The following is a 12926-nucleotide window of genomic DNA, read 5'->3' as shown; positions in this document are numbered from 1 at the left end:
GTTTCTAGGAAAGGGAGTCTTAGAGGTGGGAGCTCGGTGTCATCCAGCACTGTCCAAGGCAGGGGTCTGGCGTGCAGACATGTCTGCTTTCTTTGGCAGCTTGATCCCCTCTTTTTCTCTCCCCCAGCTGTGAGGCCTGACGCACCCACCAGGGTCTGATCAGAATGTGGCTGTCTGGCTCTCCCGTGGGAGGAAGAGACGTAGGACACGCTGCCGGAAGCAGTCTGTTCATGTGATGGCTACCGAGGCCTCACTGGCCTCTCCTTGATTTAGTGAACAAGACAGGGAGACTCTGCCTTGGGAGCTGAGGCCCGGACCGTGACTCCACCAGGTGAAGGTCTATGGAGTGGCTGCCCCCCACGCACCACTGAGTCAGCAGCATCAGCTCACAGAGCAGCGAACCGGTGGAGGGACCAACACCTTGCTCAGACCGGTGTAGTGCTTTGCAGTATACAGAGTCCTCTCCCTTCCTGATCTAGGGGCTTGTTGCTGTACTACCCTGCCTCCTCTCCCGGGGATTCCTTACCCAGAGCCGTGATCTATGATGAGAAGGGTCCTCCCTCCCCCTCCCGCTGCTGCTTAAATGGAAATTATCCCTGACGTGCAGGAAAAAAGGAGTGGTGACAGAGAGAAAGAGGAAGAGCTAAATCAGTGGCCTTTGCCACATTCCCAGCCCTCCCAAGGGAGCGCACCTGTATCTTTTCATAGGGAACATCATCGTATACACGGGGCTCAGGCCATTGATCCTGGCAGGATCTTGCATATCTAGAAAATATAAGGTGTCATGATGATGGCAATGATGATGACACTTTGTGGCTTATAGAGCTTTCCTGTCTACTCTCATTTGATTCTGTGATGGGTGTTGGAAGGTTAGTAACAGCAACCACGCCAGGCAGCGCTGGGCCATTGCTGTGTTAAGGACTTCAGAGGCAGGGAGCCCCATGATTCTCACAGCAACCTGAGAGGTCAGTAATTCATCCCCTCCATTCTATACGCGAGGACACAGAGGATCCAAGCTGGCAAGCCACCACCCCAAGCTGTTGGTCGTGAGAGCCGTGACTTGAACCCGGCTCTTCCAGTGCATGGACCAGCCCTGATGGCCAAGGGTGTGAGACCCTGAGTTCCATGGCGTGAGAGCCCAGCCCCAGTCACTACGCAGAAGGACTTCTGTTCCTTTGCTCATCGCATCCACAGCTTCCCCCAACCCTGGGCTACCTCCGTTAGCCAGCTCGCTCCTGCCTGCTGGGGGAGGAAGGCACCCACTCTGACTTCCCAAGGAAGCAGAGCCCTCCTCGGCTCCTCCTCCCTCCCCTCCCAGCGCCCATGGCCAGACTCAGAGGCTCTGAGAGGCTGCCGGGGGGCGGGGGGGCTGGGGGGTGCTGGCCCTCACAGGAAGGAGTTGCGCCCTGCACTGACGATGCTGGTTAAGGTCTCCACGTCCACGTAGTCATAGTGCAGTGCCTCGGGAGTGACTTTGGAACCCATCTCCACCAACAGCAGCCCAAGCCAGCGGCCCATGTCCTCTGAGCAGTTTGCCTGAGGGAGAGGAGGCACAGGCTGATGAGTTCACTTTGGTACTGTTAGGGCCTCAGGCTACCTGCTCACTTTAGCCAAACCCATATTTGTAAAGTACCTGCTGTGTACCCAATACTTAGGGGTCCAAGAGGAACAGGGCTGCAACACCCACCCAGAAATCCAAGTGGCTTCCACCCTTTCTTTATTCAGGTTTTGGCTCTAATGCTCCTCTTCGGAGAAGCCCTCCCTGACCACCTCTCTAAGACACACACCCTCACTCACTATCCTCAGAGTCTTCATGACCATTTAGAGGCAAAAACGACATTTGGATTTCCCTGAATTTAAAAAAAAAAAAATTACTTTTTTATTAGAGGAGACTATTTCTCACATAACCCAATCGAAATTTTCCCCTTATAACTGCCAATTATTTGTAGTACTAGTGTACAGGAAAACTGCTAAGAGTTGCTGGTTAACTGAACCCATAGTTCTCAGTAGTTCTCATTTAAAGAGCATTCTTATAAAATCAGCTGAGCACACAAATGTTAGACTTGAATAAAGAAAGCACACTTCTCGCCAGAAAGCTTTGTGTTTAATTTAAGAGAAATAAGAGGCCCTTCTCAACCTTTCAAAAATAAAAGTGAGTGACCAGAGCAATATTTCTTGAAATTTAAGAACTGGGTGAGGCAGTGGGTACTGGGCAAAGCAAACAAGATCAAGAGGCTGGGTTTTTGTTCTAGGATCAGGCCAAGAGGCCTCTGACCCCCCTTGGAGCCTTGGACAAAGCACCTGGCTGCCCTGGCCTCAGTTACCCTGTTTGTAATATGAGGGGGTAGTTCTTGAACTTTCCCTCCAGTGTTTACATTGTAAATCCTAAAAAGCCAAATGAGGGACATGTAGAGGAGAGGCTCCATGCATTGTGCAGGACCTCAGAAAGGAGGGCTAGTGCCACTGGGTAGGAACAACCATGAATGGGTGGGATGAAATCACATTTTCATTCAGCCATTTGTTCAACAAATAGTAATTGAGCCTTTAATATGGGCTGGGCATCATGCTGGGTTCTGGAAAAACCAAAAATATGCAGAACAGGCATGGTTACTGCCTTCACGGAGCTTAAAGATTTCAACTCAGTGTGGAGAACACCTTTCTAAAAATGTAGCTGCTTCATGGGAGGGGCAGGCTGCCTTGAAGAGCAGTGGTTGATCTGAGGCAGCCGGCCACTGGTGGGAAGGTTTTAGAGGGGATTCCAGAATCAGATCCAGGTTAGATCAGACTAGATGCCTTTCAGGCTTGGGATTTTAAGATAGGGGAGAATAAACAAACTTCGGTTCTAGGGTTGCCAGATTTAACAAATAAAAATGCAGAATGCTCTGTTAAATTCGACTTTCAGATAAACAACAAATACTTTTTCAGTATAGGTATATACCAAATATCACATGGGATATACTTGCATTAAAACCATTGTCGTTTATCTGAAATTCCAATTTAAGTGGGTGTCCTGTATTTTCACTGGCAGTCATTCTCGGTCATTTGGCAGCAGGTGGGCTTACTTTCCCTTTTTCCTCAGTCCCTGTAATGTCAGTTAGCAAGGCCCCCCAAGACAAAAGCCCACACCCAGGCCAAACCTCCTCTCAGCTGCCACCACCAAGAACCATTCTCTCCTCTCACCTCCAAGATGGCAACCTCCTGCCGGTTGCGCAGAATCCTGAAGGCAAATGGATGTCTGGGCCCAAAGCCTGGGGCCACCTCACAGCCACGGAGAGCAATGGCATTCACATGGGTCCGCAGGTCTGTGTGATCCTTGTGGAAGTACAGAGTGTTGCATTTCAGGAGGCACCAGCGTTCCTTCCAGCCCTGGTTCACCAGCACATTCAGATAGCCTGGGAGGGGGAGACCAGCGGGGTGACCTCCTGACAGCCTGGCCCTGGGGAAACCCAAGGTGGGGGCTGTGAGTCTGCATGGGTCTACACCCTGGGGACAAGCGCCTGGACAACCCTCGTTCTCTAGCTGGAAAGAGGCCTTGTGGGTCCTGGATCAGCTCACTCTCTCTGGGCCTGTGGCCTCTGGCACCGTCTTCTCCTTGAGTTTCATTTCCTTATCTGAAATGGGGACTGATGATCACATTCATATACTGATACCCAGCCTTTGTACCATACCTAGCTTGGTGAAAAGGGCAGGGGACTACTGTAGAGGTGAGTAAAAGACACAACTATTATCCCTTTTGCTTTTCCTCCTCCCGAAATATCAGAACTATTAGTGAGACAGAAAATAATGGGTGATGCTGACACCTGGTGGCAGCATGTGGGAACAAAAGTGTCTAGCCAAGAGAAAGAATTCTAAAATGAGCAAGGCACAGACTGATGACCAATGGGTTTAGAATTCACTCTCAACATTTTAGATTTAAATAATTTTTTCCCACAACATGCCCTGATTTACTGGTTACAAAATAATTATTTATAGCCATGTGATTTTATACAATTTTTTCAGGTTTAAGGGAATATTACTGCATATCCAAAATACAGAATTTTCTGGGGTGCCTGGGTGGCTCAGTCGTTAAGCGTCTGCCGTCAGCTCAGGTCATGATCCCAGGGTCCTGGGATCAAGCCCTGCATCGGGCTCCCTGCTCAGCGGGAAGCCTACTTCTCCCTCTCCCACTCCCCCTGCTTGTGCTCCTGCTCTCGCTCTCTCTCTCTGTCAAATAAATAAATAAAATCTTAAACAAAACAAAACAAAAACAAAACAAAAAAACCCCAACAAAATACAGAATTTTCTATTGGAGTCCAGTACATGGAACACTGCATTAATGAAAACAGAATAATATATCTTCCCTTCCAAACCATGTTAAACTCACATTGAAGGCATTTATAACCATGTTTAACTCACGCTGAATGCATTTGTAAGTACTTAAATATTTTTATCCATTTCCTTATAAGACTGGGTTATAACTTACACACCTGGCATGTTATGTGCTGGGAGGAAATAAGACACTCTCCTCCCATCATAGTGGAGGAAACTGAGGCCCACAGACGGGCAGTGATTGGAGCTGAGGTCGCAGGGAACACAGAGATAGGGGAGTCAGGTGGCTTTTCCTTTTCCTGAGTATTAGGGCCTCACTGGAGAGAAGTGATGTAAAGGCATGGATTGTTGATGGAGTGGGGGTTAGGTAGGATTCTCTCCTCTGCCCTGGGAGCAAGGTGGAAGAGGCCTAGAGGGTTTTCTGGCTTAGCCCAGGGGCGCACAGCAGCAGGGTCTGACTCTCCTCCTCCCGGTGCCCAGGACCCACCACAGCATGGAACCTCCTCGTCGGGGCAGGATGTCTGCAGGTCATCAGCCAGCGGCTTCTTCTTGGAGAAGCTGATGATGCGGGTGATCTTGCGGCCCGCAGCCCTGCTCATTGAACCCTTCAGCTCTGCCAGACTGCTCTTCTTCCCTTTGCCTGTTGCCATGGAGATGGATTAGGGGAAGGGAGGGAGCCCCAAGTCCCAGACCCACCCACACCAGCCTTCCCAACGGCCCTTTCAGCCTGCGCCTGGGGCCTGGCTGCAACTGCAGGTGTGGACAGGCCAGGTGAACTTCCCCAGATCTCCAGAGCCGTCAGGACCTGCTCTGCACCGTATCCCTGTGCAAGGCCCCTCCCAGCTGTGGCATTCTCCGGCCTGAGTCCCCAGAGGCTCCTACCGTGGTCGCAGGCCTCCCGGCGGCCTAGAGTAGAACAGCTGTTACCCACGCCCAGGCTGTCCGAGTCTGAGGTCTGCTTCTCCTGGGACAGTCTCTGGGGGGGGGGGGGGGGAAACACACAGAGAGCCCCATGTCAGAGGGCACACTCAGAAGTCCCCCTTTGTTGGTTCAATCCCCCCAACCTCTGCACACGATGATTGCCTAACAAATATTTGTCTGCACCTCTCCTGTGCCTGACACTATTCTAGGTTTGGGGGAGACAGGCTGACTTAGGACGGTTGTACCTTTGAATCTCTCATCGTCCGTTTGGGGAGCCAGGCACCTAGTTGCAACGCATTGTAATAAATTCCTAGGATGTCCCATATTCGGTAGGTGACAGGGTCTGGGAAGGTACTTAAATAGGATTCTAATGTAATGCAGCTGGTTTAGGAAGTGACCTCTGGTGGCATCGTGGGGACAGACTATCAGCCAAAGGGCCACATTAGAGAGTGTCATCCAGGGCAAGGTGGTAAAGGAAGGAGCTAAGATGACAAGATGTAGAAAAAGGGAAGAGTTGGCGTGTCCAAAATAGTTACGGCAGGACTTGGTGACCAGGAAATGTGAACAGTGACAACAGAGGGGTCTTCATGGTCCTGACTCGGGTAGGAGGGTGGTGAAGACATGCACACACACCATAGCAGCAACTCCATCGTAACCAACAGAACTTTACTCATATGCTGACTCCGGACCCATCGCTCGTCCGTCCGTCTGTTCATTCACTCATCCAGACAAGGTCAGTTAAGTGCCTAGTAGGTACTATGGAGGTGGCGAGGCAGAGTCAGATGGACCTTCGAAGAAGTTCTGTCCCTGGTACCACCTGTTAGTCATGGGAACCTGGGAAAATCCTTTCCTCACCCCAAGTTTTCTCGCCTGAATCACATCCTTTTCCAGGGAGCCAACAGATGGTATCATCTCTCCCACCTGCTACCTCGCTTTAAAAAGCTAAATGGTGCCAGTCAGACTTGGGACAGGATTAAAGTGGTACCAACCCACTTAAAAAGTAGTAGAACAGGCTCTGAGGCCTCTCCACCCTTCCTGCCAAGGACTTCCCAGACCAGGCTCAGGGATGCTTTGCTATAAGCACAGAACTTGGGGGCCTGGAGAGACAAGAGAGGCCTTGGGCTTCCCTCAATTTCCAAAGGCTGGAAACATGGCAACTGTCAGAATTGGGAGAGATCTGTTGAAAGTATAAAGGATCTCCCCTGTAAATTGGGAAACAACGTATGGTTCTATTTGCCCTGCAATGGTATACGGATGGTAGGTATTTCTTTCTTTCTTTTTTAAAAGATTTTATTTATTTATTTTGACAGAGAGAGACATAGCAAGAGAGGGAGCACAAGCAGGGGGAGCGAGAGAGGGAGAAGCAGGCTCTCCGCTGAACACAGGCGCCATCTTCCCTCCCCCTCCCCCATTGCCCCTCCAGCCAGCGTGAACCCCTGTCCGCTTCACTGCAGTTGGAAAGGTCCTAGAAAGGACCACTCTAATAGGCCAAACGAGCCCCCTTCTTTTTTTTTTTTTTTAAAGATTTTATTTATTTATTTATTTGAGAGAGAGAGAATGAGAGAGAGCACATGAGAGGGGGGAGGGCCAGAGGGAGAAGCAGACTCCCTGCCGAGCAGGGAGCCTGATGCGGGACTCGATCCAGGGACTCCAGGATCATGACCTGAGCCCAAGGCAGTCGCTTAACCAACTGAGCCACCCAGGCGCCCCAAACGAGCCCCCTTCTGTCTGAATCCAGCCACACTGGCCACCTTCCATTTGCTTCCCCCTGCTCTGGGGCCTGCTCCCTCAGCTTGGAATGCCCTTTCTGTCCCCCTCCTTTCTAGTTGTTCACCCTCATCATAAATGTGCTCTCTCAGAGAAACTTCCCTGACACCTAAGACAAGAGCAGGCCCCTGGCAGACGCTCCCAGGGTACCTGGTGCTTTTCCCTCCCAGCGCTCACACAGCTGGGCTTTTGTGTCAGAACCCCCCCCCCCCAGGGGGGTGTGCAGGGTGGGTGTGAACTACTGTTAGCTTTGCACCTGCGTGCTCAGCACAATGCCTGGGGCACGGGGCTCGGCAAGCAGAGCTCAGCTCGGCCCCCTTGAGATGGGGGGCAAAGTCATCAAGAGCCAGGTGTCTAGGTATACAACCTTGCTCTGCTTCTTATTAACTATGGGACTCGGGGTTAGCCTCTCTGTGTCCCAGCTGCCTCATCTGAAAACGGAACTCGTCAAAGAGCTGTCATAAAAATGAAAGTAGGTAATACCTGTAAAGCCTACCAGACGTTGCTGGCCACACAGTCATATTCTAGAAACATTAACCTTTATTACGTCATGCAAGACTCATGTGTGTAGGTTGGGGGCTGACTCCCTTGATCACCCACCGGCACTCGGCAAAGCGGCTGCCTGAGCAACTACCAAGTGTCCACTTCACTCCCGTCCCAGTGGGGTACACTCCCCTGACAGCTTCCAATTTGCTTTTCATGGATCCGTTCAACTGTGACCTCCTCCTGTCCTGGCGGGGCTAGTCACTCCCTCCTCGGGCTCACACTGCGCCTTGGACGTGGGTATTCATTCATTCATGCTTGCATTCATTCAGGAGACACAGACCGAGCGCCGACTTGTGCCAACTCCAAGCGGGGCACTCATGGCTTGTCTGAGGCAGGTGCCTGGCTTCACCACCGGCCCGTGGTTCCCCCCGGGGCGGAGCCTGTATTGAGTCCCCGCTGCCTGGCACAGAGGACGTACCTTGTCTAGGTCCAGCTTGCACAGGAGGACTGGGGATTGGGGCACGTCTGCGCCCTCGGCCGCCCCGGCAGGCCTGCTCACCTCTCGGATGACCTGCGGAGAGGATGCACAGCCGTGAGCAGGTGGGCAGGGGTACCGTAGAGGCAGAAGAAGAACGGGGTCTGTGCCGTCAAGGCCATCGAGCAGCGGGGCTGAGATCCCTGGGCAGTGGGAATGGGTTGATGTGGCCTCCTGCACATCGGGGTTTGAACAGGCTTTCCCCTTGAATTGAAAAGAGAGGGGGCTGGGGAACAAGAGGCATGGCTTCTAGACCGGGCTCCGTTGCTAATCAATTGTGCAGTCTTGTGAAAGCCACTTTCCTCCTCTGGGCCTTAGTTTCCCTGTCTGTCACATGCGGATAATACTGTCCTCTGTTTACGTCCTTGGGTTGCCTGAGGACCAGTGAGATCATGGGTGTGAAGGGCCACATGACCCAGGACCCCCCGCACAAGCACGAGGGACTGGCTCCCGTGACAGTGTGGAACCTTGGCAACAGCCTGCAGGCAGCCGGGGGCTACCCCCTCCATTTCAAAGGTGTGGACATGGAGATTCCAGGGCACTCACTCACATTGCAGAAGCATCCAGACCATGAAATAATGGCGGCCGTCACCTGTTGCTCACCCATCTGCGGTTTTACATGGATTATCCTGTTGTATTAACACAGTGGCCTCAAGGGGCAGAGACAACTGGGATCCCCACATCACAGAAGAGAATGATGGGGCTCCGAGAAGCGAAGCCGTGGTTGCCTGCCCTGAATCTCTGGGCTAATGACCTCCCCGTATCGGGATATCAACACAGTCTCTAGTCCAGGCTTGACTCCAGTCTCAGTCTCCAGTCTAGGGCTCCTTCTTCTGGCCCCCCTGGCCCCTGGAGGGCAGAGGCTCCCCCACCAGGCAGGTTCTCTCCCTTCTTTCCCCCCCTGAGACAAAGATAATGAGCAGCACTAAACCTCCCAGGGGGAGAGCTGGTTATCACAGGAAGGAAGGGAGGATGGGGAGGGAGGGAGGTGTCTGGTTTCTTTGTCCCAGCAGGAGGATCACAGGATGAGGGAGAAAGGTGCCAGAGGGGAAGCTGGCCAGGGTGCAGGGACATGGCGGCCTGAAGTAAGGGACTGGGGATGGTGGCTCCACCACCAGGACACAGTGATCACTCACAGTTACTGAGTACTTACTGTCTGGCAGCTCTATATTAAATGCTCTCTAGAATCTTTACAAGAACCATTTTACGGAAGAGGAAACTGAGGCACAGATAGGCAAAGTCATTTGAAGATCACATAGCCAGTAAGTGCCATTTAGGCCTGGGACCTGAACTCAAGTCTGTGTGCCACCAAAGTCCTCCCTTGTCATCACTGTGCCACCCTGCCTATGGCCTTTGGAGTAGATTTCCTTGGCAACTTCTACTCTTGGCCCTGACAACTTAGTTGGGTGACTTTTGGCAAGTCACAGAAGATTCCTAGGCCTCAGTTTCCTCATCTGTAAAATGGGAACGATAATAGTCCCATTGCAAAGAGTAAATGAGGTCAAGTATGTAACGCTGTTAGCACAATGCATGGCACAAAATACGCGCTCAGTACACAGTAACTAATTGTTCTACAGTCCGAGGCAAGATGTGGAAGCTGGGCCACAGGTGGTTGTTCCGAGGATACACATGTCACCTAAGACAGGAAGGATTTCCTCTTTTTAATTTTTTTTAAAGGTTTAGCTCATCTAATGATAAAATGTGTTTCCTTCAAAGATGTTAAGCTCCGCATTCCAGGAGGTATACATATGCAGGCTAGACAAGCCCACAGTGAGGGTGTTAGAGGATTCAAATCACTAGAAAGAAGGCATTACTTCAGCCTGAGGTCTGTCTCCTGGAGATGTCTGAAGCCCACTTCCACATGTCAGCCCTAGCCATGCACAGGGTTCTGATCGCCACCCCTCCCTGAGCAAGGCCTGTTCTTCCAGGGACGGGAGCCCACCTGGCTGAAAGCTGGACCTGGGGAAGGGGGGAAGGAAGGGCAGGTGCCACGTACCTTCAGCCACTCCTCGGCTTGCTCCCGGCTCTGCAGTGCCAGCACCAAGACCTCGGTAGCCCCCTGGGAGAAGCGCAGCTCATGCCTCTTGTGCCGGCTGTCCTTGGGCACGTAGGTGACGCTGCAGACATCCAGCGCCAGCCTCAGATGCGGCTGCCGGTCCTTGGAGCTTTTGTAACACTGGACAGGAAGGGAAGGGCTCACCCTTCTGGACTGGAGGGCAGAGGAGGGAGATGCCCTCACACAAAGACTTGGGGGAGCTCGACCTACGCCCTCCCCACCCCTAGCCCAGCTGTGGGCACTGCATGAAGATAGGGGCTGTGGCTATTCACCCCAGAGAAAAGAAGCCTGGAAGCGGGGCATATTTGGACAACCTTCAGATCTCAAGGGCTACCGAGGGGCCCCAGGGGCACAGCCACCTATTAGGAAGAGGCAGATTTTAGCACAATACTAGGAAGACCATTCTAGTCTAAAGAACCAGAGAAGAAACAGGCTGGCTTGGAAGGAAGCCAGCTCCCTGCTACTAATGTGCTACCTAGCAGGAATGTGGGAGAGAGAATCCTAGCAGAGGTGGAGGGCTGGGCTTGGGAAGTCAGTAGTTTATCAATAAGGACCCCCTCACTTCCCAGTTCTTATTATGAAGCCAGCATTACCTTGGTACCAGAACCTGACAATGACATTACAAAAAAGGAAAATGATAGGTTAATCTCAACATGGTGGCAAAGCCCTCAAAAAACCACTAGCAAATAGAATCTAGACACATATAAAAGCATACTGTATCAAGACGTAATAGGGTTTATTCTAGGATTGCAAGAATGCATTAGCCTTCAAAAACCAACCCTATAATTCATCATATTAATGGAAAATAAGGAGAAAAGCCACATCTCAATAGAAACAGAAAAGGCATTTGGTAAATTCTCCACCGGTTTGTAATATAAACTCTTAGCAAACTAGAGAAATAGATGGAAACTTCCTTAATGTGATAATAAGGAACTTCTACAAACCACCCACAGCAAACATCAGCCTTAATAGTGAATTATTGCAACTTTCCCTTTGAGCTTTGGACTTAGACAAGGACGCCTGCTCTCACCACTTCTATTTACATTGTATTGGAGATCCTAACCAATGCAATATTTCAAGAAAAAAATGGCATAAGGAGTGGGAAGAAATAAGTCATGACCTTTGGACTGGTTCTGGCCTGGGGTGAGCTTTTCACTGCTCCAGGATGAGAAAAAATCATGTTTCAAGTGGATATATGTTGGATAAGACTTCTCAATGGATTTTGGGGTAAAGAACCAATAATTTTTTTCTGAAATTATGTCTGTATTCCTACTCTGGAATTAAAGGTATATTTTCTTTTATGAAATGATGGCGATGAGAGATGGCAAATTAAAAAAAAAACTAAGAAAGCAAGTTCCATAGTAAGTGCTGCGTGGGCTCAGTTTTAGAAAAGGCAAATGAATGGAAATGAGAGTGGAAACATGGATATTAAAACTTAACAGTAGGGGCGCCTGGGTGGCTCATTTGTTAAGCGTTGCCTTCAGCTCCCATCATGATCCCGGGGTCCTGGGATCGAGCCCCGCATTGGGCTCCCTGCTCAGCGGGAAGCCTGCCTCTCCCTCTCCCACTCCCCCTGCTTGTGTTCCCTCTCTCGCTGTCTCTCTCTGTCAAATAAATAAATAAAATCTTTAAAAAAAAAACAAAACTTAACAGTGGTTAGCTCTTGGTCGATGGGATTTTAGGTGGATTTAAAAATCATTTTCATTATGTTTTTCTCTAGTTTTATATATAAACACATTTAGTTGCATTATGAAAACAATAAACATTGTTTTAAACTGATAAAAGTTCATTCCTGGAGAAACAAAAACTTGGTAAAGTCTATATCAGGTCTTTGAGTATGTGTGTGTGTGTGTGTGTGTGTGTGTGTTCATTCTGTTCCAGTGGGAGAGCCCTGATCTCAGAAGCACTGAGCCTCTGTGCACAAAGCAAGCCCAGAGGAACAGAGGCAGACGTGCCTGCACACACACACACACACGTACACGCACACACACACACGGACACACACACACACACGTAAGTCCATGTGAGGCCTAGAGGCACACTTCCGCAGCCACTCACCAGGAGCTGGTCCTCCTTGATGACGGTCAGCTGCTTGGCCCACTGCCCGAAGCGCTTTTTCCGTAGCAGGAAGGCACATATCCTGCTGTCCCTCACCAGGTGCATGGAGGCCTCCTCCGAGGGCCACTGGTGCGTGGGCTGTGGCCCTTTCCCTTCCTCCTCCTCCTCATCATAGGACTCGTAGGAGCTGCTCATTGGGTCAGAGTCATTGTCTGTGGGAGCCACGGGAAAGGGCCCGTTACTGTGTCCTCGCCTGGGAGGCACCTTCTTACCCTACTGCAGGTGTCCTTACCCTGGGATTCGAGGACCAGGAGGGGGTGGGCATGAGGTGTGACCATGGTGATCTCTACACCCCCACACGGGCACAGTGTTGTGTAGATTTACCGGTGGCTTTGCGACCTCGGTGACTTCACTTCTCAGAGCTTCAGTTTTCTTATCAGTAAAATGGTCACAATCAATGACATTATCTACCTCATCAGGTTCTTAGGATCAGGGACTGTAGAGCGTTTAGCCCAGTGTCTGGCACTTGGTGAGTACTCCACTAATATCAGCTACTGTCATACCCCATCATCTCCGTGCCTTAGTCTCAGGTGACAGCACCCAGCAAATCCCCACTTTATACAGAAGGCAACTGGAGGCTCAAAGAGAACAAATGCCTCATTCAAAGTCAGTCATCAAGGGTCAGGGCAATGGCTAGATCCCAGCTCCCAACTCCCATGCCTTTCCACTGACCCCAGGGTCATGAGTACAAGGGCTTGGGGCCTCTGTGGCAACCCAGAGGGGCTGGTATGCATG

General features: G+C 50.9%; 1 protein-coding gene across 2 annotated transcripts in view; it reads right to left on the bottom strand.

Moving 5' to 3' along the window:
- Positions 1 to 12926, bottom strand: part of LOC118006678 (actin filament-associated protein 1-like 1) — a 63942-nt gene that overhangs the window by 17427 nt on the left and 33589 nt on the right. For both annotated transcript variants that reach the window (XM_034999431.1, XM_034999432.1), the window contains exons 7-14: positions 12132 to 12343; positions 10014 to 10193; positions 7961 to 8053; positions 5191 to 5284; positions 4796 to 4948; positions 3181 to 3392; positions 1391 to 1536; positions 693 to 765 (exon numbers count right to left, since the gene is read on the bottom strand). In XM_034999431.1, coding sequence (XP_034855322.1) covers positions 693 to 765; positions 1391 to 1536; positions 3181 to 3392; positions 4796 to 4948; positions 5191 to 5284; positions 7961 to 8053; positions 10014 to 10193; positions 12132 to 12343 — 1163 coding nt within the window. The remainder of the gene's footprint in view (positions 1 to 692; positions 766 to 1390; positions 1537 to 3180; positions 3393 to 4795; positions 4949 to 5190; positions 5285 to 7960; positions 8054 to 10013; positions 10194 to 12131; positions 12344 to 12926) is intronic.

The sequence above is a fragment of the Mirounga leonina genome, unplaced genomic scaffold (genome assembly GCF_011800145.1).
Source record: "Mirounga leonina isolate KUSES-001 unplaced genomic scaffold, KU_Mleo_1.0 Mir_98, whole genome shotgun sequence".
Lineage (NCBI taxonomy): Eukaryota > Metazoa > Chordata > Mammalia > Carnivora > Phocidae > Mirounga > Mirounga leonina.
Note: the sequence above shows the minus strand (reverse complement) of the source record. Positions and strands in the feature narration are given on the sequence as shown.